General features: G+C 52.7%; 4 protein-coding genes across 4 annotated transcripts; 2 read left to right on the top strand and 2 right to left on the bottom strand.

Moving 5' to 3' along the window:
* Window positions 1–214: 214 nt before the first annotated feature.
* LOC132795066 (general odorant-binding protein 19a) lies at window positions 215–1,000 on the bottom strand. The gene is made up of 3 exons (XM_060805494.1): window positions 903–1,000; window positions 635–802; window positions 215–577 (listed from the first exon to the last, which is right to left on the bottom strand). The coding sequence occupies exons 1-3, from the start codon at window positions 984–986 to the stop codon at window positions 380–382; spliced, it is 450 nt and encodes a 149-aa protein (XP_060661477.1). The 5' UTR covers window positions 987–1,000; the 3' UTR covers window positions 215–379.
* A 909-nt stretch (window positions 1,001–1,909) lies between these two features.
* On the top strand, window positions 1,910–2,416 carry LOC132795067 (ATP synthase membrane subunit K, mitochondrial). Its single transcript, XM_060805495.1, has 2 exons — window positions 1,910–2,069; window positions 2,144–2,416. Exons 1-2 carry the CDS (start codon window positions 2,007–2,009, stop codon window positions 2,267–2,269), a joined length of 189 nt encoding a protein of 62 aa, XP_060661478.1. The 5' UTR covers window positions 1,910–2,006; the 3' UTR covers window positions 2,270–2,416.
* Window positions 2,417–2,564: 148 nt separating this feature from the next.
* Window positions 2,565–3,771, top strand: LOC132795062 (uncharacterized). The gene is made up of 2 exons (XM_060805491.1): window positions 2,565–2,735; window positions 2,804–3,771. The coding sequence occupies exons 1-2, from the start codon at window positions 2,679–2,681 to the stop codon at window positions 3,650–3,652; spliced, it is 906 nt and encodes a 301-aa protein (XP_060661474.1). The 5' UTR covers window positions 2,565–2,678; the 3' UTR covers window positions 3,653–3,771.
* LOC132795060 (probable E3 ubiquitin-protein ligase HERC2) lies at window positions 3,198–24,863 on the bottom strand. Its single transcript, XM_060805487.1, has 12 exons — window positions 22,003–24,863; window positions 20,451–21,001; window positions 19,826–20,386; window positions 18,116–19,158; window positions 17,395–17,554; window positions 15,476–17,337; window positions 15,026–15,408; window positions 13,869–14,958; window positions 6,402–13,559; window positions 5,392–5,875; window positions 5,081–5,257; window positions 3,198–5,025 (listed from the first exon to the last, which is right to left on the bottom strand). The coding sequence occupies exons 1-12, from the start codon at window positions 24,044–24,046 to the stop codon at window positions 4,873–4,875; spliced, it is 15,666 nt and encodes a 5,221-aa protein (XP_060661470.1). The 5' UTR covers window positions 24,047–24,863; the 3' UTR covers window positions 3,198–4,872.
* Between the last annotated feature and the right edge of the window lie 255 nt (window positions 24,864–25,118).

Genomic DNA, 25,118 nt, shown 5'->3' with positions numbered 1-25,118 from the left:
GAGGGGCACTCAAACTGTTGTGACAAGCTTAGGACTTTCCCTCAGTAACTTAACTGAGATTTTCTTGAATATCTACCTTACCTGGACCGCTTTTCCTTCCTGGGCCTAAAGATCACCTCTTCTCTTGTTAATCTCCAGCAGTTGTCTGCAATGAAAGGTTATGCTCTGGAGACACTCTCGCTGCTGGGCAGCCAGCCAATGAAAATGCGGCACATTTGTTTCGTTTTCGTTTCGAGTTTAGTATCTTATCGAAAATCGAATCAACTTTATTCGTAATGCTCAGCTGGCACTTGACCTGCCGGTCAAAGTGGGGGGATCTTGAAGCACTTACACACATCGGGGAAAGGAAATGGAAAAGTTGTTTACTCCAAGTCGATGTCTAGGGGAACACAAAGACATCGATGTTGGCACGCAGGCAGGTGAGCAGCGCGTGGCCAGCATCACAATTGTTCTTGATGCCATTGGTGGAGTCTTTGCACAGATCGATGCCCGTGCGATAGCTCGGCTTGTACTTGTCCGGCAAGAGGAGCTCCACCTGCTTCAGCGACGACTCCAGCTGCAGCTTGCCCTTCTTGATCTGCGAGTGGGGAAGGAATGAGTTGAGAAATTTTGATTGACAAGCAACGCCACTTACCGTTTGCATCATCTCGAGAATGCAGTTGATGTAGCACTTGGAGTCCTTGTCATCCGGAATGACGCCATCGTGTATGGAATCAGCGGTGGCAACGCTCACCTTCGGAAACTTGGGGAAGCAAACGTCCCGCATAAGTTTTCCTGCTGCCCACATTTGCTCCTCTGTCGCCTGTCAAGAAGCAAGAGAGCGGGAGAGAGAGAGAGAGAGAGAGGGAGGCAGATATATGAGATGTAAGATTGGAGTTCGTATTCTTTTTATCGCCACTCACCCCGGCCCAGCAAAGCGGTAATCCCAGCAGTAGATAGCTGATCAGCAAATCGAATCTCATGTTCAGACGTGATATGATCAGCATATGCAAATCTCTGCTGCTTTTATACTTCAATCAGCAATCCAATCCAATATCGAAATTGAATTGAAATCGGGGTCGGGCCCAAAATAACCTCATTTTACCCTTAATTTGCCAGCCCCCCCGAAAATTATACATTTGACATTTTTATTATTATTCAAATCGCATTGGGGCATTCCGCCCATTGCCGCCCTAAACATAACACTCAGCACCCGGTTATCGAGCCATCGACAAGCCCTTATACCGAGTCCGATACAAGTGTAGATGCATCTCGGGCGTAATTATAGCGCCAAGCTATGGCTCACGTTTTATTGCGACACGCAAAGGTGAGGCGGCAAGATCTCGTCAGCTTCACAAGTCGATTGTCGATGACCGCGATTGCAAATAACACAACATAGCGAAAATCCAATAACAGCTTTTGCCGGTATCCGCATACATGATCATGCATGCACAGACACGCACAGACATGATCTATTATTGTGGGCTGTCAGCTGCCTTTCTACTGCATTCCCTTCCATGACCTATTTCCATTTGACGCTGCTCTTTCTTTACTTCACTTCTGACTTTCGTGTTCTTCTTGTTCTCTTCGTTTACTTTCGGTTCTCCTGAAGATTCCAAAAATCCTTGAACAACCAATTGATGACAATTCCACTGCGAATTGATAGCATTGCATCCGTATAATTATCGGTTACGTCAATACTAGAATTTGATTCGATCGCGTGTCATTATCTTGGCTATATCTAAATGCCATAATCGCTCAATACAGTCTGTACTCTGTATTTATAATATTATATTTATACCGCGCATCCCTATCAAGTAGGGCAGTAATAACAGCTGAAAAGTACCGATGACAACTGACAATTCAATCACTTGAGGGGGGGTTAGAGTAGGCTTTGAATAAAGAATCAACCCAAACGGAGATATGCATAGTATGGACTTTAGTAATAGTATGAGAGAAAGTCACATTGAATTTCCGATTCCAGAAAAGTTTCCTTATAGAAATTCAATTCCTGAAGATTCCTTACGATGTCGGACCAATTCAAGTTCAATCGCATCTTCGATAACAACACTGTGCGCGGACGCGCTAATGTGAGTGTGTGAGATTCTCTCCTCTTATTTTTCTGCCTTTTGCAAATTTACCTCATCTATTCTCCTTCGTCTAGGTTGCCAAAGCCACCTGGGCCTCTGTGGGCCTCATCTATGTGATGGTTAAGATGCATCGCCGCAATGCAAAGCGTCGCGAAGCCACCAAATATTGCAAGGGCTGCCAGCAGAAGCTGTTCCAATAGTTCCAGCTGCTCCTGGTCAACGATGCTCCTACCATACAAACATAGATGTTAAGCGTTACCCCAAATCTCTTGTGTTTCGATTGCGTTCATAACCCCATTCATAATCAAATAAAATTTGCATCTTTTGAACTCCTAAATATTGCTGAATTCCTTCTACGGTTTCATTCCAATGATGGGACAACCTAGTCCTCCACTTGTTCGGTGCTGACATTGAACGCTTTGCCAACTACGTTGAATTATGATCGAGTTTCAACTCGTCCCGTCAGCATCTCAGTTGGCAGCTGCTTGAAGCATTCAGTAGTCAGTCAGCAGTCTTCATAGCTAGCTCTCACAATAGAGAACTTCAAAAGTTCACACACCCGAAAATAGTTAGAAACAAAATTTAGTTTAGGACTCGACCGGAAACACGATGGCCGACGGCTTTAAGAAGTACTTCAATGGCACCACAATGCACGGACGCGCAAACGTAAGTGAAAGCGATGCCAATGCGCATAAAATTGGACACTTCTAAAATGTATTTTCCCTTCCCTCAAGGTGGCCAAGGCTACGTACGCCACCTTGGCCGTGTTTTATTTGCTGTACCGTGTGCGTCGCAGTAAGGGAGCCCCAAAGGAGGAGCTAGCAGGAGCGGAAGTCGAGAAGGAGCAGTGCAACTGTGATGTCGAGAAGCCTGAACATCCTGTGGGCTATTGTGATCCGCATGCCGAGCCGCAGCCACCCGAGAAGCATTGTTCCGTATGCCGAGATCGGGCTAGCGAGCGTCGGGCACGCGAGGGCTGCAATGGTGATCCCCCACCACCGCCACCGCCGTCGTCGCCGCCGCCGCCTCCGTCGTCAAGTGCGACAGCAGCACCGCGTCGCAAATGCCCGTGTGAGGATCCGCATCGACACATCGAGACTCCGAAGCCGACCACGCATCAGTCGCACATGCAGATGCCGTCTCCCCATGAGGATCAAGTGCATCCGGCGCGCGAAATTATCGGTCACATGCAGGAGGCCGCCTCACGGGCCCTGCGCAATGTTATTGGCGCCGTCTTGGGCGACAACTCCTCAGCCGACAACACCGCCGCAACGCTTTACAGAGACGGCGAAGATATGAGTTCTGATGCTGCCGCCGCCGCCGCTGCTGAAGCTAGACAAATGGAGGACGATGGCGATGGCAGCGACTATGGTGCGGACAATCAGCTCAACCGCGAGCGACGCACTTCACCCAAATCCTGTGTGCCGACCACAGGCAGCTGTGACATCGATCTAGTGCTGCCCCTAAATCAAGAGCCGCAAGAGCTCGTCCAGTCTCAAGCACAGACGCAACCGCAGCCGCGCTTTCGCGCCTTTGAGGATGACTTTGCCTCGGAAATGTTCTTTGAGGACTTTGACGAGTGAGCGAACAATTGGAACGCTAAAAGAAACGGTCACAAAATTCGCATTTTCTAAAAAAAAAAATTATACAAAAAAAAATAGTACGCAATGAATGACAACTGAAATCAAATTAAAACCAACAACAATATTCTTTTTATTCCTGTGCAACTTCTGAGACCTTAAATCGGCACAGCTACGGACCTCTACTGGTCTATGTTCCGCCCTTCGTAGTCCTACCGAAAACCTAAAACCTATTACTTATTCATACTACAAGTGGCATTTTATATATATATTTTTCATAATATATTTTATTTCGGATTTCAGAGTTTTCATTCTGTTTTTAGTTGCCAGTTTTTTTTTCTTCATTTTTATAGTTTTTGTTTAGTTTTAGTTTTGCCTCAAAACACGTAACTAGAATTGATCATCATTAGCATATATGTATATATATTATATAGTGTATAGTGTAGTGTATTGTATTGTATCTTTATCGTTTAATTGTAGTACTTTGGGGATGTTCTCTTGAGGGGGGGGAAGGGAGTGGCAATTCATTCGCTTTCGTAAACAATACATTTAATATCAATTAATATCTTATCATCAGTTGCTGGATTGCAGATCAGTGTGCAATCCGTTAAATAGGTAAGCTATGTAAGCATATGTTTAATGTTTAGTTAAATAAGACATATACATATATGTATATCAATGTACATATATGTGAATGCAGCAGTTATGTGTATGTATGTGTATGTGTGTGTCTGTCTATATATATAAATATTCGTGGCATTATTTATGTATAATTATGAGTGTGGACTTTTGAACTAACATTTATGCAATATGGAAATAACATTCAACGTTTGCTTTTCATTTCTCTTCTTTTTCTTTTTGGTATGGGCTCATTAACTACCTTTATCTCTCTCTCTCTCTCTCTCTCTGTCTCTATCTCTTTCACCTCTCACATTCTCTCTCTCTCTCTCTCTGTCTCTATCTCTTTCACCTCTCACATTCTCTCTTTCTCTGTCTTTTTCGTGTGGAGTTGCTTAACTGCTGCGTTTGCAATTGCTATGCGCTATATATAATCATCGACTTTATCGACTAATCAAAAGTTTAAGTGCGTATGTGTGTGTGTGAGTTTCGAGTGTTTATGCTAAGCAGGAGAGCTAACGCGGGAGAAGCAGCAACAGCTTCTCCTAAATATCAAAGGGTATCTCTTGTTCTTCCATCTTCTATCCTCTGTCCAGCTTCTATCTTTAGCCATCGTGACTGGCAACCGACTCCAGGTCGCTGTTGTCCTCGCTGCCAGTCGCCTCGGTGGGTTCGCCCATCGCCACTCGCGCATACTCATCGGTATCGATGCTCTTGCAGAAGTGGATAGCATACTTGAGCTTCTCCAGCAGCACAGCCTGCAAATGGAATGGAAGTTAATACACACTCTTGTAATACTTTCACTTAGCTTACCTTGCAAGAGTAGCGCGGCATTTTGAGCAGAAAGAAGCATGTGTAGCTCTCGGGCAGAAAGTGATCCGGGGGATTCTTCTCGAGCACCTGCAGCACAAAGTCGCGTCCTCGAAAGTCGGCTATGGTGCGCGGCAGCCGCGTCCTTCCCCACACAAAGCGCAGGAACAGCGAGCGCTCCTGCAACAAAAAACAAAACATTAATAAGGAGTTTTTTCCCATATATTGATTTGGTTCCAAATTTGAATTATTTAATAATTCCAAATGTGTATTGCACTATCAATTCCCATCTCTAATCGTCAAGTGCAACTCACCTGATTGGTAAACTCCTCCATGACCTCCCAGAACCAGCCGACAAGCGCTGAGCTCGGATCGAAGCCCTTGTAGGTGGCCACGGACTTGAGCAGACCCAGCGGTATATCTGGTGATCCACAGACCATCGCCTGCAGTTCGGCGGCCGAGAAAAGCGAGAGCAGCGGCACAGGTATCACCTTGGACATGCCATCGCGCACCGCCTTCACCTGTTCGTCGAACTCGTGCAGGCGAAAGCCTAACGCCAGACGCACGTATTCGGCCCGATTCCGGGGAGAGATGTGCGTGTATCGGGTGGACAGCGGCACCTCATGACCGCGAGCCGAGGACGTTGAGAAGGGCAGCTCCAGTGTGTTGAAGAGCTTGGCATCGTCATCCATGTTGCGTATGCAGAGCAAACCAGCCACATAATCGCGATCGACCTCGGTGAGATCGGTGGGACGCAGCGGCTCCCCAGTCAGTTGTCGCCACACTGGTTCCGCCAAGCTGCAAGAGTAGAAATATTAGATGTATTCCATAATGTTAATGTAAAATGGGAAGTATTATTGAAAATTCTTATCAAATAGACTAGTTATTTTAGAATAAGCTAATGTGCACCATTTATGAATCAATTGAATAACTATTATTTCCCTTAATTTTATCTATATACTCTATAAGTTAAATGTGTTAGGTATATAAATGAACTGCTTTGTAGCACAATTGTGGAATGAACCTTCTTTAAAAGTGTTAGGTATATAAATTAACTACTTTGTAGTACAATTGTGGAATGAAAAAGTAAGAATGCTGCAGTCGAGTGTGCTCCACTATGAGATATCCGCTACCCATTTTATATAATTATAGCACTACAGACAGACAGACAGACGGACTTGGCTATTTCGCCTCGGCTGTTGACTAATCGATACTTTACGGGGTCGGAAATGACTTCTTCTACCTCTTACATAATCTTACTTCTACCCTATTAATTAAATAATTGAACCTAAACGTAGGTAGAATGTACTTCTCTTCAACTTACTTCAGACTTAACGGCGATCCGGTGCGCACGGCAATGCCCATGATGACGCCCAGGAAGCGGAACATGTTCATCTGCAGCACGGAGGTGAGCGTGGGATCCAGCAGGAAGCAGTCGCGATTGGCGCCCGCCTCGCCTCGTCCATTCGGTGTGCTGATTAACAGCGGCACGCTGCCATTCTGCAGCTCATCGCACATCTCGGCAATCGATTCGCTGTAGCCACCACCGCAATCATCGACGCTCTCGCCCACAAACTTCACCTTCCACACGCGATGCGGCAACGCCAGGGCCTCCTGGGTGAGCAGCGGCAGCTTTTGCACCATCTGACCGAAGACGCTCTTCATGCCATCGATGCCGGCGAGTCCGTTGCAACGACTTCGCGAACGCTTCACCTGGATACGATTGAGCTCGATGACGGGTCCGTGCTGTTTGTCGCGCACCATCGTCGTCTGGATGACCTTGCGGAAGGCGGCCTCCTTGATGTTGTACACAAGCACATCCTTGAGGGCGCCCAGACTGAGATCGCCCGCAATGGGCAGCATGGCCAGGCAGGGGCACAGCAGCTCCGAGAAGTGATGCAACAGTATGAGGCGAGCGTGCAACGCCTCGGGCGACAAATCGCGCACCAGATCGTATTCCAGCGGCGGATTGGGCAGCGGACGCAGTCGCTCGCTCAACTGGGACGTGGACAATGCCAGCGTGTGAGCCGATCCGCACGTGACCTTCACAATGTGCTTGCCCTGCAGCGCGGCGACGAGTCGCGGCCTTTGGATGGCGGTCACGGTGCCATCGCCCAGCTGTCCCTCGTCGTTGTCGCCCCAGGTGTAGACTTCGCCGGCATCGCTGCAGGCGACGCAGTGCAGCGAACCCGTTGCAATCGAGATGATCTTTTTGCCCTGCAGCGCCGCCACCTTCTTCGGCCGTCGCACATGATCCACCGAGCCGTGTCCCAGCCGATGAAAGTCACCCTTGCCCCAGGTGTAAACAGCGCCCGATTTCGTCAGCGCCACGGAGAACTGTGAGCCACACTCGACCTTGATGACACCGAGACCGGCGAGACTTTCGATCTTGTAGGGCAACTTGCAGCCATCACTCCCGCCGCGTCCCAGCTTGCCGTAGTCGCCATCGCCCCAGCTCCACACATTGTCGTCATCCGTGATGCACAACGTCTGCGCATCTCCCGAGCCGCACGCAATGTCGATGGCCCGAAAGCCAAGCAACGCCTCCACCAGCTTCGGACGCAACTGATCCTCCGAGTCGCCGTGTCCCAAGCGGCCGTAGCGTCCCTTGCCCCAGGTGAGCACATGTCCGCTGGCCGTGATAGCCGCCGAATGCGCGCTGCCGCAGGCAATGTCTGCCACACTCATTCCATTCAAGTGCTCCACGAGCTTGGGTCGATCGTAGCTCATGCGATTGCCGTGTCCCAGCTTGCCGTCCTCGCCCTCGCCCCAGGCATAGACCTCGCCGTCCGTGGTCAGAGCGAGGCAATGCTTGCCACCCGAATTCACGGCCACCTTCTTCACAAACACATGCTGCAGAGATCCAAGCAGTGTGGGTATCGCCCACGAGTCGCTGCCGCCAACGCCAAGGCGTCCGCCCGAACCGTAACCAGTGGCAAAGAGCTTCCCATCGGGCGTGACTGCAAACAGAGATTGCTCCCCACCCGCCAACTGCACCGGACGAAGCAGACTAAGCGCCTCGCATGGCGTCGGCGTCTTGATGCGGCTGCCCTCCAGACCGCCCAGCTGACCACGATGATTGTGTCCCCAGCCGTAAATGGTGCTGGCGCCGCCCCAGCTGAGCGCCCAATCGTCCGGCCGGCGATTGAGCCACTGTAGCAGCTGGGCATCGTGCGGCGCCTGGAACAGCGTGTGATCCTCGTGCTGCAGCAACTGCAACGGCTCCTTTGACTGCTGCTCCAGCAGCAGCTCCTGCTGCAGCAACTGTTGCTGTTGCTGCTGCAGCTGTTGTTCCGTTGCCGCCGCCGCTCCGGATGCATTGCTGGCCGTGCTCGAGGACAGCGACGTCGTCGAGTTGATGAGCGAGGCCCCCGGCGACTGGCAGCCCGGACAGGTAGCGGCTGCTGTGGCTGCCGCTGCCACCGCGGCAGCAGCTGGCGCCGGCAGCATCTCGGCGAACTTCTTGCGCACCTCAAGGCAGAATTGACGCGGCAATTCCGTGCGTCGGATCAGCGATTGGGCGACACGCACCGCAATGCAGTAGCGCTTAAACCACGCCCACTTGTGGACATCTCCTGAACTAGCGGCCGCCGAGTTGAGGCTGCTGCTGCTTCCGCTGCAACCGACTCCGTTGCCGCTGCTGCCACTCGCTCCTCCTCCTGCTCCTGTGGCTGCTGTTCCACTACTTCCGCTGCCGCTGGCTCCGGCACAACCCAAGCCATGTGCCATCGATAGGCTAGTGGGCAGCACGGCGTCCAGCTGCATGTCACAGGCCAGGGCAGCCAGTGTCTTGAAGTAATCCGAGTGCATCAAGTGAATCCCGCCTCGCACCTGCGGCTCCTCGTACTCGTACTGACGCAACAACTCTGGGATCAGGGGCATCAGTATAGCCGCCAAGGCTGGCTCCTGTGGCTTGGGCGCCTGTTCCAGCAGCAGGACCGCATGCAGCTTGCGCAGTGCCCAGATGCGTTGGGCTGTGCTCAGGGCGCCCAGTTGAGCGCAAGCCGCCAAGGCGGCCGCCAGACGCAAGAGCACCTGCGGTTGACGAGGCGCCAGGCGAGCGTCCAGCAGCGCCATGACCAAGGCCATCGATGGCTGCGACAGCACTGCACGATCCGAACCGCTCTCGCCGAGCGTCGCCGCCGGCATTATGGCGTGCACCCAGAAGCGCCAGCCCCAGCCATTAACCGAGCTGTCCGAGCAGAATTTCCACCGCAACTCGTCGCCCAACACCCGAATTTCGGGTGCCCAATGGGCAAACTCGCGACCCGAGCGCATGGCCAGCATGTGACCGGCGGCGTCCATGATGACCAGCGGATCGTTGCGTTTCTCTGTGCTGCACTGGCTGTCGAACTCGAGGCGCAGCATCTCGGCGCCCGGAATGCGCACCGTTCCGCTCACGTTCATATTGTCCACATACGGATGGCTGCTCTCCTGCATCACCGGCTTGGGCAGCTTGCCCAGACAGTGGCGCGACGTGCACAGATCCTCCAGCTCTGTGATGCACGTCTCCAGCAGCATGGCTGCAATCGCTGCGTTGCTGCTCAGCGAAATCAATGTCTCGGCGATGGTCTGCGCGGTGCTCGGTGGTCCACAGCGTCCGCAGACAGCCAGCTTGAGCAGCTCCACCAAACTCTTGGCCTCCGGCTCCTGCAGCAGTGTGCCAAAGTCATCTAGACCGTGATTGTGACTAAACTGCGCCAGCATCTCCTCCTGCTGTGTCATCGTGGCGGCCATCACCGACATGGCGCTGGCGGACATCCGAGAGTGCGAACCCGCCGACATGCCCGACATGGACAACGAGCCCGTCAGGCTCTGGAAGGCGCTCAGCGGTCCCGCTGTCAATGGCGCCACAACTCCCGTGGCTCCTCCTCCTCCTGCTGCTGCTGTTGCTGCCGCCACCAGCGGCGTCGGTGTCTCCAGCTCGCCGGCGGGACTGTGCTGCTCCGGCAGCAGTGCCGCATCGCTGGCGTCCGCCGGCGCCTCGCCGCCACCCTGAGCGATCGCTGCGGTTGTTGCATTGTTCGCTGTTGCCGCTCCGCTTGCTGCGTTCGTCAGCTGCTCCTCCAGCTCCAGCTGCACGCCCGTCACGTGTCGCGCCGTCGTCTCCTTGTAGTTCACCTTGCTGTGACTTGTCAGCGCCGCCACAATCAGCTGCCTTGCCTGCAGAATGCCCATGGCACGCAGCACATGTCCCAACGCCGCTTGACGCGCTGCCGGCGTCTCGAGCGCCAGACTCTCGCTGAGACTGGCCAACGAGCTGGATGCCGAGGCGGCAGCTGCGGCCGCTGCTGCTGCGGCAGCTGCCGACGATGAAGTGGTTGCCGTTGTCTTCGGATCCAGCTTGCAGCCAGCCGCATCCGCTGGCTGTGTCTCCGCCTCATAGATGCCCAGACTGCTGCCGCCGAGGGGATCGCGGGTGCTGCCAAAGGGCACCGGGCCGCGCTTCTCCTCGTCGAGACTGGCATTGGGCAGACCCCAGGCCATCGAATGCGAACTGCCGCAGGCAACGCGATTCACAAAGACCGCATCCAGGCCAATGACCAGGGCGGGCTTCTTGTTCACAAACGTATTCCCGCTGCCCTGCTGCCCGTGATCGTTGTCGCCCCAGGCGTACACCTGTCCGGCGTCCGTCACCGCCAGGCAATGCAATGCGCCGACAGCCACATGGATGACCCGACGACCGCGCAGTCCGGCAATCGGTTGTGGCTTGCGCACGTGCTGATCTCCGCCATGTCCCAGCCGATAGTAGTCACCCTTGCCCCAGGTCCACACCTCGCCGGCTCGCGTTAGCGCCAGGCTAAACTGTGCGCCGCACTCGATTTGAATGACTCCGATGCCGGAGAGGCGTTCGATCTCGTGTGGTGTCGCCGATCCCTCGCTGCCGCCGCGTCCCAGCTTGCCAAAGTCGCCATCGCCCCAGCTGAACACAGCACCGTCCTCGGTCAGGGCCAATGTCTGGGCATCCCGGCTGCCACAGGCCACCTGAATCACCCGACGTCCGTTCAGCGCCGTCACCAGCTTCGGCTTCAGCTGGGTGGCATTGTCACCGTGTCCCAGACGTCCGTACTCACCCAGTCCCCAGGTGTAGAGCTCACCCTGACTGCTGATAGCCGCCGAGTGCGATGAGCCGCAGGCAATGTCACGTATCTTCTTGGCCCGTAGCGCCTCCACAAGACGCGGCTTGTCCAGCGTTGTGCGATTGCCGTGTCCCAGCTTGCCATCCTCGCCCTCTCCCCAACTAAACACCTTGCCGTCCAGCGTCAACGCCAGAGCGTGCTTTCCTCCGGAATGGACGGCGACCTTCTTCACGACATACTGATGCAGCACCGGCAGCTGATGTGGCAGCGGCACATTGTGGGTAACTCCTAGGCCCAGTCGGCCATTGGTGCCCTCGCCACAGGCATAAACCTTGCCATCCTGACTGACCACAAACAGTGACTTGGAGCCGCCGGCAATGTGAATGGGACGCAAACGGCTGATGGTCTGCGAGAACGTCGGCACCTTCACCTTGGAGCCCTTGAGGCCACCCAACTGCTCCTTGTCGTTGAGACCCCACACCATGACGGTGCAGGGCAGTTCCTGCTCGGCGCTGGCTGCTAGCGATTCGGCTGTGACATCGGCGCCAGCATCTGTAGATCCCCCGGCTGAGGTGGATGCGCCTCCCGCTCCGCTGGAGCCATACTCGCAGGCCAGGAACTGTGCATTGGCCAGCATATGCTGAATGTCCGGCTGCTGGCGACGACCTATGAACTGCAGGCCATGCACCTTGCACTGAATGCCATTATTCTGACATTGTTTGATCACAATCTCAATCCAAGGATAATAGCTGGCCACCTGCTGCATGAGGACGACGCGACTGCTGCCCGTCGACACCGGTATCCACGTATATTCCTTCAGGCTGTCGACGCACTCACCCACTCGTACCTCCAACAGCGATGGCATATGCGAGTGATCCTCGGGGGAAACACGTAGCGCCAGGCTGTGGACGAGCACACGATCGTGCAGCTCCAGGCGTATCCAATGGCGACAAGGTCCACTCGAGCAGCTCTGCCAGGCGAGTCCGCTGCCATCAAGCAGATGCTTGGCATCCGCCTCATTCGAGCTGACACTCAACGAGCGTATGCAACGCGACCAATCCTCAATGAGATCCGCGTGTGCTCCTGGTTGTCCTGCCGCTGCTGTCGCATTGAGCTGCGATTGCGCCTGCACCTGGAGTTGAGCTTGCAACTGAGCGGACGTCGGTGGCGGTGGATAGGGTTCGACATCGTTGATGTGACCCTGCCAGTTTGGCTGATCCGGGAACTCCACAGTCAACTGCTTGCCCCGCATCGCTGTCACCTGGCCATAGTCCGGCTGGCCGGAGCGCGATCCTCCCAGACGCAACAGCGACCCGCACGACTGACGATTTAAGACTCCGCCGCCGCCGCCAGCCATGTTACCAGTTCGTAGTCTCACGCGAGCGCCGACTGCAATGGGCGGCGGTGGACGTGGCAATGGCAGTGAGAGTAGCTGACTCTGTGACGCTTCGACGAGCTCAATGTGAACGAAACAGACCCAATAGGTGCTGCCATGATTGCGCCAATCCACCTGCACGTTGAGATCGTGCAATCCCTCTGTGTCCACAATGAGCACGGTGCCTATGTCGCCCTGTTTGATCTCCTCGAAGTCGCGACAGCAACGCACTAACATTCCGGGTCTGACCAAGCCCCGCACATACAATGCATAGTGATCCGTTGTGGGGAAATCCTTGCGTGTCTCGAACTTCATTAAAGTCGCTTGCGCTTGTGCTTGTCCCTGACCCTCGACCGTGTCCGAGGAGCTGCTGGTGGTCGAGCTGCTGCTGCTCGAGTTGCTGCGACTGCTGTCGCTTGAACTGTGTCGTTCTCCTGCGGCCTGATGTTTCTCCTGCGCGTCCTGATCTCCCTCCGCATCCGCTTCCGGCTCAACGCTAACCGTTGCCTCGTCTTCAATGGTGTTGGCACAGACATCGGGATGCTCAAGTATCCACTGCACAATCTGCTCGGGCGTCGGCAGCATCGCTTCCGCCTGCAGCGAGAGTTGCTTCAACGCCAACTCAACGGTGCCGCGCGTGAATCCCATTTCCATAATCTTGCCAATCAGTTGTGCATCGCTCGCAGCCACAGGCAGCGCATGAGTTTTCCCTTGCTCAGCAGCCACTGCGCTGGGCTGTTGAAACTTCTCCTTGGCCACATTGTACACCGGTATGCCATGCACCATGGTCGGCTGTGCGGGACTCGCGAGCACCAGCGGCTGATCCAGTTGATCGGCCGCAGCATTGAGCTGCTGATGCGCCTGGGTGGCCAGCGATTGGACGCAGTTCAGCGCTGCCGTCGCCAGATCCGTGTAGCTATAGCACGCCTTCACCGGAGAGGGTTGCGTGGCTCTCAGCAACAGACACTGGATGAGCAGCTGCTCCTGCTGGCTGCCATTGCTGCTCGTGCTGCTGTTGTTGTATCGTCTGCAGTGGAGAAGAAGAAAGGTTAATCTGAGTGTGAAGCTTTAAAAGTGTCCCTCCAATTTAATAACGAATCGTTAGAAGAATAAATACCCAGTTAATTAAAAATTAAGAATGCTAAGACAACGGAATTAATCAAGGGAAGGCTCGCTCCATTAAGAATGCAGTTAAAATGAGCCCATTAATGAAAACCGGTGTTTAATTAAAGAACAAGTAAGTCCGCGGATGAGTTAGCCAAATAAGCCAACAAGAATAAATAGGGATTGTCTAAGTAGATTTTAAATAGGATTTTAATTCCGTCTTGTGACTCACCCATTACCGCTGCCCTTTCGATTGCTATTCGAGTGCATCTCCGACTGCTCGGACTGCAATTCGGCGTCTGCCTCGGGCTCCGCTTCTGGTTCAGGCTCCGTTTCCGTCTCTTCGTTGCCCTCGATGTTGTTATAGCCTCCAGCTGGCGCTCGTTGCTTCAGGATCTTGCGTAGCGCCGCCTGATGCCTGTAGAGGACGCCGTTGGTATGCAGCACCGACAGTTGCAGCTGCTGGCTGCGCAGCAAACGCACATCAAGCCGACCTTCGCTGTTGTTGAGCATCTCCCAGCCAGCAGCGCCGGGACCGCCATTTCCATTGGCACTGGCCGGACCATAGAGCAGCACCGTCCAGGCATTGAGCAGCATCTCGTTCATGGGCAGCCGTGTCAGGCTGAAGACGCTGTGATCCAGCTGCGGCAGCACCGTTGCCAACGGCACCTTGACCAGCCCCGTGTTCGTGGAGCTGCTACTGCTGCTACCGGGACTACTGTGTGCGAGAAGACAACGTCCCTTGTGCGTGAAGCTGGCGATGATCATGTGGCTGCCCTCGTGGAAGCAATGCAGACCGACGCGGGGTCGCAGATCGTAGCCACCCATGGCACTGAGCACGCCCAGCACAAAGCTGTGCTCCATATCCAGCGGTTGTTGCGTTGGCGGCGGCAATTGCGATTCGCCCTGCAACAGTTCAGCGGCCACGCACAGTTTCTGGGCCATAAACGAATTGATCACCGCATTCCAATGGGGCTGGGTGTGCAGGCGACGCAACAGCGCTACCAGTTCCTCGGCCACGCTGCCCGAATGCGAAGCGGTGAGCAGGACACGCGCCTTGCCGCTCTCCTGGGGCTGCAGTGTTGCGTCGCCGGGACAGTGAAGCGCAATCCGGCCAAGCGTGGCGAACAGCTGACGCACCAGCGCCGCCATGCGTGGCTCCTGCTCGCCCGACCACGACGACAGGATGCACTGCAGCAGCCGTAGACAGTGCAGTTGACGGTAGACGCCGCGTTCGTTGCCCGCCGGCTGCTCCAGCAACGCAAAGTAATGCGCCAGCCAGTTGGGTGCACTCAGTTCCAGGCAAAGACGCGGGCAGTCACCTAGCGAGGAAGAAGGAAGAAATAATTACAGACTTTCAGACACTTCTCCATCTGTTTTGACTCTCACCTGCTATGGCGCGTATGAAGCCGAGGTTTAGCCAACCTAAACAATGCACCACATTGGCCAGCGCAGGTTTGGGATCGAGCATGGCCCGAAACATGCTGGTGACGCCTCGCAGCGCATGCTTGTCCAGCTGAGCGCCATGCAGGCCGCTGCCCACTGCGAGTATCTGCAGCAGCTTGGCGGCACAATGTCGCAGCAGCTTCGATGGATGCGATTCACTACTGGGCGGTGGCTCCGAGCAGTTGCCACCCAGCTCCAGTTCACGCTCCGGCTCAGTGGGCGAGGCGACGTTCAAGGCGCTGTCAGCCAGCTGCAGATCGTACTGACCCTCCTTGCCCATGCGATACGAGTTGGTGGCGCCCGTATACCACTCCACGCGCACCCAACTACGGAAGGGATTGGGAAACACTCATCAGGAAGGACTCATAGAGAAAAGAATATCGTTTAGCTTACCCATCTTCGCCAACTTCACTGATGATGCGACCCTCCCCCGGGGGATTGCCATCCTGATCGCCCCATTTCCAGTCACCGCCACGCACAATGCGCGTGCCGATCTTCATGAGCTTGGCGAGATCGGGGCCACTCAGCGGCGCCTTGCTGCACTTCTGCTTCAGCACGCTGTCCTCGTAGAGCACGCTCAGCTCGCTGCTGTTCTGTCGACTGCTGCCCTCGGCGCCCGTCTGCGCCAAAAGGCCCAGCACTGTGCCCAGCAGTCCAGAGTTGATCAGCAGTCCCAGCTCATTGGCGCCCAGCTCCTTGGCGAGCAGACCAAACACGCTGATCAGAAAGCGAGCGCGCGGCAAACGCTTCAGCAGCACATAAGTGCTCAGGTTGCAGCTATCCTTGCCACGCACAGCGCCCTGTTGCTCCTGGTTGACGAGGCGTCGCAGCTCCCGCACCGCCCAATCGAGGACGCCGGCCTGGGCGAGCAGCAATCGCGCCTTCTGATACGCACTGACCATGTTCAGCTGGCCGAGCACATGCTGCGGCGATGCGCCGCTGGCCGCCGCCTTCAGATGCAGTCCCAGATACCCGTTGAGCAGACTGTACTGCGTGGCATCCAGGAGGCCGTGCAGCTCGAGCAGCTGCTGCACCAGCTGCAGACCGGCGAGGCGCAGCTGGAAACGCTGCATTTGACAATACATGGCACGCCGCACAGTCTCCACATCGCAGCTGTCCTGCAGCGCAAAGTCCACAATGTCCTGCAGCAGCGTGGTGTCCAGCTCGATGTCCGCTTGCAGCTGGCGTTCGTTGAGACGCCGCAGCAACGACTCCTCCTCGTCCAGTTGCTTCTGCTCCTTGACTTTGGGCTGCTTCTTCTGCTGCTGTTGTTGCTCCTCCTGCTGCTGCTCGTAGATCAGCAATTCCGCAGTCTGTTGCTGCTGCTGTTGTTGCTGCTGCTGTTGCTGTTGAATGCTTGCGTTGAGCAGATCCTCGGGCTTGGCCACCGGCTGCTGTTGCTTGGCTGCGCGCAACTCTTGCAGCAGCCGCCGCACGAGCAGCCGAAAGCGTGGCAAACGCTGTAGAATGGGCAGATGACGCAGTCCACGCTGTTGCGGACTAATCGCCGGGCGCACCTCGTAGAGCAGAAAACGCAATCGCTCCAGAACGGGAGCACACACTTCCTTATAGCTGCGATTCAGCTGCTGTCGCGTCCGCACCACCGACCACTTGGCCTGATGCACCAGCCGTATGATCTCGCCCAGCTGCTTCGGCAGCGACTGTTGTTGCTGCTGCTGTTGTTGTTGCTGTTGTTGCTCGCCACTCGCAGCGTCTGTTGCTGGCGTCTCCAAGGCTGCGAGCACCATGCCGCCCAAGCATTGATGACGCAACAGCACGGCGCTGAGCAGACGCTCCAGCTCCTGCACGGGATGCTCGGTGGCGAACTCCTGGTGCCACATGAGATTGTGCGCCTTGCAATAGCGTTCCGTTAGCGCCAACCAGTTGGCTACCAGCGGCTCGGAGAGACGCGCCTCGGCCAGGCCAGCAATGAAGCCATCGACGCGACTTTGCAGCTGCTCAAGGGCGCCAAGACGCCGTGTTGGCGGCACCACCAGCGGCGTCTCCGTGGGTGTGTTGCCCGCCGTGCTGTGGCTGCTGCGCGCCTCACCCTTCTCCTCGTCAAAGGGATTGCTCGGTTGAAGTAGCAGCAATCCCCCGCTCAACAGCGACGACTTGTCCAGCTGGCGGCACTGCAGCTCCGCCGGCTGCAAACTGGGTCCACTGCACATCAGATTGGCCACCAATCCCAGCAGCTGGGCGAGCGCACACTCTGAGCTAAAGTGCGTCAAGCGTGTCGCTGCTGGCGTTGATGCCTAAAACAAGTTTGGAAATTAGTTCAGAAGCAAACACAGCAGACAACAACTATTTACCTTCTCGTCATTGGCGCCGTGGGCGGCCATGTACTTGCCCAGCTTGTAGTGCTGCAGCATCTGCTCCATGGCACAGCGATGCGCCGGCGTGCTCAGCTCCACGCTCAGATCCTTGCCTAAGCCAAGCTCCAGCAGCGCACGCAAGTTGTCCGATTCGCAGCTGCAATGCAAAGAAAACAAATATGAAATTAGAAAGAATTTTCAATACAACCATATTCTACTGAATTAATATACCGAAATTTATTAAGATATACCGATTGATATATTTGCTATATTGATATAGTAAAACTATATTCTAAAAATACACTGAATTAATATACCGAAGTATACTAAAAAATACCGATAACTATATTTGGTATATCGATGTAGTACTACTTCGATATAGTAAATATAAGTATATATTGATGACTATATTTGATATATCGTTATACATAAATATACCATAGAGTACAAGAAAGATTGTCAGCCAAAGCAACAAAACCCCAATTATCTGCCATACAAAAGTATTTCTCAAATAACTTCTACAACTTTTATCTGATCGTAACTGAAATGCCAGCAATCATAAATACATTAGTTATAATTAATTATATAATCAATAATGTATATACTTTACTACTTTTACTTTTACTAAAAATATATATATATATATAAAAAACCCTCAACTCTCAAATACTCAAAGCTGATTTTATAGACAATATCGAACATCAATCGATGTGCTCACCTGTAGTTGGAGAGATCGCAAACGTAACCAGCTAGAATGATGCAGCGATTGCCGTCGAGCAGCAGATTGTCGAGATCGGCGCGACGCACATAGTGCGTCTCGGGATCGGTTGATGTGGGCGGCGGAGCAGAGCCTTTGGGACCGCCACGGCAGATGATGCCCGGCCAGCCCATGTCGTCGCCATCGCGCAGTTCTCCCTCGCCCAGGGCCCGATTCAAGCGATCCAGCGCACGCAGCAGCGGCAAACAGAGACGTGCCCATCGAAAGCTGGCCAAGCATTGCGGCCGATCCCGTTTGAGAAGCACAAGACCCACGAGCAACTCGTGCAGCAGCGCATCCGAGATGTCCGCCTGCAGGACACGACTCAGGGCGGCGCCCAAGGGATGCGGATGTGAATGCGAGTGCGTCAAGCTGTCGCTTGACTCGCGACACTGCAAGGCGAGCTCATGGGCCTGCTGCATGGTGCTAACGCAGGCGGGAATCAAGCTGTGCAGATATTGCGAGAGCAATGCCTCCGCTCCCGTTGTGTCCTCCTCGCTGCCCGCTTGATGAATGTGCGCGAGCAACAGACGCTGAAAGCGATGCAGCAGACACAAGCTGGGACTCGTTGTGCTCGGCTGATGCAGATGCTGTGGCTGATGATGATGATGGTGGTGGTGATGATGGTGATGATGATGATGATGATGCTGTTCCTCATCCGGCAGTTGCTGCTGCATTTGATGCTGATGCTGCTGCTTAGCGAGCAGCGTTAGGTTCAATCTGCTCTGAGTAAGCGCCGCATTGTTGCCCAGCAGTCGTGTAATCAGCTGCAGCAGTGGCAAATGTGCGCCATCAGCGCAGTCGGTCGAACAGGAGCTGCTCTCCAAGCGTATCGCATGCTGCAGCGCCGTCTCCAGGCCGCCCTCGGCCATCAGTGAGCTGACCAGCAGATCCGTCATGAAACGATGTCCTGCCGAGCACGCTTGTCCCGGTTCTGATGGCAGCAAGGCCGTCAGCGTCTGAGCACGCTCCGCAGCCGTTGGCAGCAGCACGCTCCAGCCGTCCTGAAAAGCATAAAGTGTGATGATAAATAAAAGTTTACTACATTCTAGATCTACTTAAAACTATTGCTTTGAAAGAACTTCTTCATGAAGCTAAAGGACAAACCTATAGCATGTACTTGAACCTAAGCTTAGTGCTTATGCAACATTTAAATAATTTGAAAGAGTTCGTTAATTCCAACTCTAATTAAAGCGATCGATAGGAAAGTATTTCTTCATTAAACTAAGACACAAGCAAATAAAACCAAGGTATTTGCATCTATTGTTAGCGAAAACACAAATCACTAGCAACTTTCAAACATTTTAAATTGAAAGAGTTAATTAATTCAATCATTAAGGCCTCTTTCCCTATAGCTATACAATGTATATGAAATATAAAATCCTGATTGCACCACTCTGAGTATTTCTTCGTTAAGCTAAGCCATAAATCACGAATTTTCGTTAAGCTGAGACACACACCTGTGTTTAGCGAAGACGCGACTCCTTCTAACTTTCAAACAATTCTTAAACGTACTTCAAATTGAAATAGCTCGTTATTTCATTCATTAAAGCCTCTCTTACTATAGCAATAGTACTCTCGGCTTGAATAATACAATGTTGTTGAGTGAGCTTTAAAATGTTATACTATTAAATGCATCTCTTTTTCGCTATAAAAAGAGTTGCAGCTCACCTGCAGCGCCTGCTGAGCGGCTATTTGAATGGTGCGCAGCACTTGGCTGCCTCCGGCCAGACTGAGAATGCGCGTCTTCAGGCTGTTCAAGAGTCGTCCGCCACTCGCGAGTCCCACATGCCGAGGCTCCACACCGTTGGCAATCAACGCGAGCAGCTGCAGTCGCACCAGATTGAGACAGGCGACGGCAATGCATTCCGATTCCTGATTGGGCGTCTGTCTATTATTATCTTGCGCCGCGCTGGCGCTGCACATGCCCAACAGTTGGTCAAGCAGTCGAAACGTTGGCTCGCCAAGATCAATAACGAACGGGGCACGCAATGGAACGCCCTGTCGTGTGCTCTGTGTCCAGATGAGACTCTGGGCGGCTGTGCACGCCATGCCGCTGGCTGGGAGCGTGGGCAGAGCCACAAGGATGGGCTGACGTATCAGCGGCTCACTGCAGACGGAGGCGGGACAGATCTGTTGGTTGTCATTGCGTCCCCAGCCGTAGATTTCCCCACTGCTGCTCAAAGCAAGGCAATGCGCCACGCCCACCGCCACATCGACAATGCGCTTGTGCTGCAATTAATTACGGAATGGAATTAGAACACATTTGATATAGATTATATAAAGAACAACTTACCTGCAGTCCAGTGATTAAACGTGGCACACTTCGCTCCACATGCTGATGTCCCAGACAGGATGCCTTGCCCCAGCTGTAGAGTTGTCCTTCGGTAGTAAGCGCCAGCGAGAACTGTGAGCCGGCAAACACGCGCTGCACACGCGGCAAACAATCGATCAGCTGCGGCTGCACGCTGTTCATGTTGCTCCCGCTGTTCCCAGTTGTCCCATTGCCTCCACCTCCGAGTTTCCCATAATCGCCATCGCCCCAAGCATACACCAATCCCTCGGCTGTGAGACACAGCGTATGCACATCTCCGCTGCCCAGCGCCACGTCGATCACTTGATGATCCTTCAGCACCAGCGCCGGTAAATACTGATCGTCCCTATACATGCCTCGGCCCCACGTATAGAGATTCCCTCGACAGGTGATCGCTGCGCTGTAGGTGCAGCCACAGTAGACGGCTTTGACGAGTCGCACCAGCATCTCGATCTTGGTGGGCACCTCGCGGGCGTGGCAGTCCCCATGACCCAACCGGTGGCCATCGCCCAGGCCCCAGGAATAGGCGTTGCCTGTGGAGTGAGAAAATTAATTAATAACGTATTCAAATCAATATCCAATTAAATGCAATGAAAATATTACAAAATCTGTGATAACCATAAATGATATTGTTTTCAAAATTCAGGTGTGACGAGGTAAACCAATAAATCAAATGATCGTATTAATGAGAACCCAAAAATTATATTGTAAATTGTAAAATAAGAGAAGGAAACAGAATCATCATTACTTAAAAGTTTCAAGTTTAAGTTAAAGCGTTATCATTATCATTAACAAATTCAAATTTGGATTCCAAATTAAAGTGTGACAAGATAATATTGTAAATTGTAATATGAAATAATACTTTACTTAAAACGTTATGAAGCAATCACAAGTAAACTCTCTCGCATCATTTAAGAAATTCAAATTTAGATTCAAGATTAAGGTGTGACCATGTGACCATTAATTTGTCTAAATTTGCTAGCTTTTCTACAAGAACTTTGTTCAACAATTCAATAGAATTTTAATTGACGATGAACTTGAAAACCATTTTTAATTTTAAGCAATAAATGAGATTAATTTATAACTGATACTCAATAAGCATATTAATTTAGATAATCAATAATATGAGAATAAACAAGTAAAGATATTTTAGTAAAACGATCAGATATTCGAACATCAACTATAAAATTGGAATTTGGAAACTCGAATTAGAAGTTTTTCAAAGAACAATTTGACTAAACTGATATACGATTTTGATCATGAATTTATAACAAAATTGAATACCGAAAGTAATTGTGTAGTAATCTAAATTTTAAGTTTGCCCACTTGTAATTTCAATTAACTGATATACAACATTTCGATAATCAATTTTGATAGCAATATTTAGTATTTACATCAGTTAATCTTCAAATTTTGACATATAAAGTAGTATTTAGTATTTAATTTTACTATTTCGAATTTTAATGTTGAACGGAAACAAGGATTTCTCTAAGGAATGATAAACAGAAATGAATTGAAGAATATCACAACTTACAGTTGCTGTCGATGGCCAAAAAGTGGCGTCCTTCGCAGTGCGAGGCGATCGATGTAAATGTCTCGTTGGCAATCTCCGGGAAGTCGAGCAGTTGCGGCTCCGTCTCCGGCTTGGCAATGCGCCAATTGTAGAGCTTTCCCTCTTCGCTGAGCAGCAGCACAATATCCTCGCTGCAGACGACCTGCTTCACCTGGAACTTGCAGCTGAGCAGCGCCAGTGAGGGCGCCGCCTGTTGATGGCCAGTGGAGGCTCCTGTCCAGCTGAGCGCTGGCTCCACATTGAATCCCTGCTGCTCCTTCGACAGCGTTGGCCAACCCAGCGCATAAACACGTTGCTGTTCCAGCGCCGAGTTGTTGTTGTTGCCACCGTTGCTATTGCTGCTGTTGTTGCCAGTATTGAGGGGACGCAATCGGAGGAGACTGCTGGGGAGATGCGGCATATGCGGCTGGACGAGACGATCCAGGTGGGAGATGATGACGACGGCCGCGCGACGCAAATCCACAATGGCAGCACTGCTCTTGGGCAGCATGAGAAAACGCAGAAATGTTTCGGTGGCACTCGCCATCGGTGTCGCCTCCACCGAGTTCGAGGAGTTCGCACAGCCCGAGGCGCTGCCTGGACAGTGGTTGGCTGTGGCATCGGAGCCCAAGCGTTGATAACGCTGCAGGATGCGCAAGAGAGGAGCGCCCGTCTTGCGTGGCATGTCCCGATTGTCGCCATTGTTGCCCAGTTGCTGTCCGTGACCGCTGTGATCGTTGTCCTTCTCCCACAGCAGCAGAAGGAGCACCACACACTCCAGCGTCGCCGCCAGCGTGCCCTTCTGCACGCCCAGCTCAAGGAGCAGGCAGAGCGCAGTGTGCCTGTCGGCCAGAGGCGCTAGGCAGCGGCCACCCATTGGATCGCCGAGGGCGACGAGGCGCAGAAACTTAATGGAACGCTCCATGACCTCCAGCCACAATGGCGACACTTCGGCAGCGGCATCGAAGAGCGTCGCCTCGGGCAGCTCCTGCAGAGATTCGAGCGCCTCGCTTAGCAGCTCGCTGCACATTTCCATGTCCTCGCCGGAGCGCCAGGCGCGTCGCAGAAAGGCAAAGCTAAAGTTGAGCGCAGCTCGTGTTCCGACGCGTGCCAAGCCAAGAGCCGCATGCTCCGGCTCCTTGCGCTGCTCCATGGGTTTCTCCGGCGGCAAGGCAGCCACCACAACATCTTCTTGGACAGGCGGTGTCACCTGCTGCTGTTGTTGCTGTGACTGCTGTGTTGCAGCTGGCGGCGCTTGATGACTGCGCTTCAAAGCCACAAAGTAGCGCTCATAGATGAATAGCTGTTGACGCAGCTGCTGCGCCGACAAACAGTTGCCGGCGGCACGCAGCGACAGCTCATGGAGTTCGCCAATTAGGGAACGCTGGCACTCGTGTTTGGCCAGCTGATTGGGCGGCTGACTCCACAGCCAGCTGTTCAGTGTCTGCTCCGTGGCATGCTGCTGGCCAGCGGCCGCCTGTTGGGCAGCCGCCGATGTCAACTTCTTGATGGCCATGTCAGAGTCGAGGGGACGGCACGCCTCGCAATTGCAGGCGGAGAGCGGGCCACAGTATTCCGGTTGACAGCAGGCGCATTGGAGCGCCTGGGCGCCACAATAGTGCTTGCCATCGTCGCCCAGATACGAGAGATGACCCCGGGCATTCACGAGGGGCGCCGTCGGCGACGACACCAGTTCACAGTCGTGGATCAAATGATTCCAAAGCACGGCGCCTTCGGAGGCGTTGCGCAGGCAGGCGATGAGATCGGCGCGCAGCCATTTGGCGTCCAGATAGGGCAGCGGACGCAAATAGAGATCACTGATGGGTGTCGTTCCAACGCCACTGGAAGTCGTTGCAGTCGTCGTCGCCGTCGTTGTCGTCGCTGCAGCTCCAGCTGCTGCTGCCAGAGATGGCTCCGCGTTGAGTGAAGCGGCAGTAGCGACAGGAGCTGTGCTTGTTCCAGCAGTAGTTCCAGCTGCACTTCCAGTTCCACTGCCACTTCCAGTGTTGATCAGCCGATTGAACATGCTGACTTGCAGTTCCAGGAGCGATGGACAGAGGGAGGAGGGAATGTGTCCTGCTGTCTGCTTGCTCACTGGAAATCCTCAGCCGCTTCCAGTGGAACGCCCGACGACACAAACATGGCACATTTCGCTTTTGTTTTTTTCTTTTATTTTTTCACTTCACTTGTATTTATTGTTCTTTGCGATTCTTATTTTTTCAGTTGTTTTTCTTTTTTCGAGTTCTTTATTTCACTTTATTTCATTACATTACTGTTGTTTTTCTTTTTCGTTTTTTATTGCTCCTGTTGTGTAGCAGTTAATACAAAGAAGAACAAGAACAACGGTTACTAGCTGCTAGTTTTGTGGGTGGTGTGTGCCAAGGAGCCGAAGGGTCGGCGAGGGGAGTGGGAGGAGTGCAATGGGTAATGGGTGTAATGGCTGGCTTAGTAGTCAATGTCGTCAGACCAACACTAACACACACACACACATACGCACAACACAGCGGTGCACTCACACACACAATCGCACACGCACAAATAGTGGCTTTGGCTTAGAATGAATTGTAGTTTTCGTTTTCGTTTGTTCGTTCGATGCCATCACTGTGTGTGTGAGTGAGTGAAGAATTCTAAATGGTTAACTAAATTGACACTTGCGCTTATCCCCTATGCTGTCGGTCCCGCTCTCTGTCACAGCAAACGACGCTTCACATTGCAATTTAATCAATTATTTCATTATTTTGTTGCGCGTTTCCTTAACTTAAGTGAAATATATTTAATCAATTTGATAGTCGCCGTTGTTCTCAGCGTGACCGACCGACCGCAAATTGCATTTTAGAATCTACTATTTCACTATGATGAAAAAAAAATACCACTTGCAGAATTTACCAGCTGGTTACACTGAAGTAGGTATGGGGCCAATTTCAAACAAGCGCTAATTTTTTAATAATTTGCACTTTTTCATGTTTATCAAAAAGTCCGTTTGCTTATGTACCTAAAACTAACTTTAGACCAATTTTAAAGTTATTAAAAAAAAACTTCTCGAAGGTAAAACAATTGTTGCAATCGCGCAGTGCACAAGCCGCCGCTAAAAATGTACA

The sequence above is a fragment of the Drosophila nasuta genome, chromosome X, assembly GCF_023558535.2.
Source record: "Drosophila nasuta strain 15112-1781.00 chromosome X, ASM2355853v1, whole genome shotgun sequence".
NCBI classification, from domain to species: Eukaryota; Metazoa; Arthropoda; class Insecta; order Diptera; family Drosophilidae; genus Drosophila; species Drosophila nasuta.
The sequence above is the reverse complement of the archived record's forward strand: the minus strand, read 5'-3'. Positions and strand labels throughout refer to the sequence as shown.

What these genes read in the sequence shown, in the direction of transcription:
- LOC132795067 (XM_060805495.1), top strand. Translation starts at nt 2,007, where the DNA reads ATGTCGGACCAATTCAAGTTCAATCGCATCTTCGATAACAACACTGTG. An exon ending in CTGTGCGCGGACGCGCTAAT is followed by an intron (nt 2,070 to 2,143) that starts GTGAGTGTGTGA and finishes TCCTTCGTCTAG; the next exon opens with GTTGCCAAAGCCACCTGGGC.
- LOC132795062 (XM_060805491.1), top strand. Translation starts at nt 2,679, where the DNA reads ATGGCCGACGGCTTTAAGAAGTACTTCAATGGCACCACAATGCACGGA. An exon ending in CAATGCACGGACGCGCAAAC is followed by an intron (nt 2,736 to 2,803) that starts GTAAGTGAAAGC and finishes CCTTCCCTCAAG; the next exon opens with GTGGCCAAGGCTACGTACGC.
- LOC132795066 (XM_060805494.1), bottom strand. Translation starts at nt 986, where the DNA reads ATGCTGATCATATCACGTCTGAACATGAGATTCGATTTGCTGATCAGC. An exon ending in TACCGCTTTGCTGGGCCGGG is followed by an intron (nt 803 to 902) that starts GTGAGTGGCGAT and finishes GCTTCTTGACAG; the next exon opens with GCGACAGAGGAGCAAATGTG. An exon ending in TTCTCGAGATGATGCAAACG is followed by an intron (nt 578 to 634) that starts GTAAGTGGCGTT and finishes CCCCACTCGCAG; the next exon opens with ATCAAGAAGGGCAAGCTGCA.
- LOC132795060 (XM_060805487.1), bottom strand. Translation starts at nt 24,046, where the DNA reads ATGTTCAATCGGCTGATCAACACTGGAAGTGGCAGTGGAACTGGAAGT. An exon ending in TGCGATCTCTCCAACTACAG is followed by an intron (nt 17,555 to 18,115) that starts GTGAGCACATCG and finishes TTTGCATTGCAG; the next exon opens with CTGCGAATCGGACAACTTGC. An exon ending in TGGAGGAGTTTACCAATCAG is followed by an intron (nt 5,258 to 5,391) that starts GTGAGTTGCACT and finishes TTTTTGTTGCAG; the next exon opens with GAGCGCTCGCTGTTCCTGCG.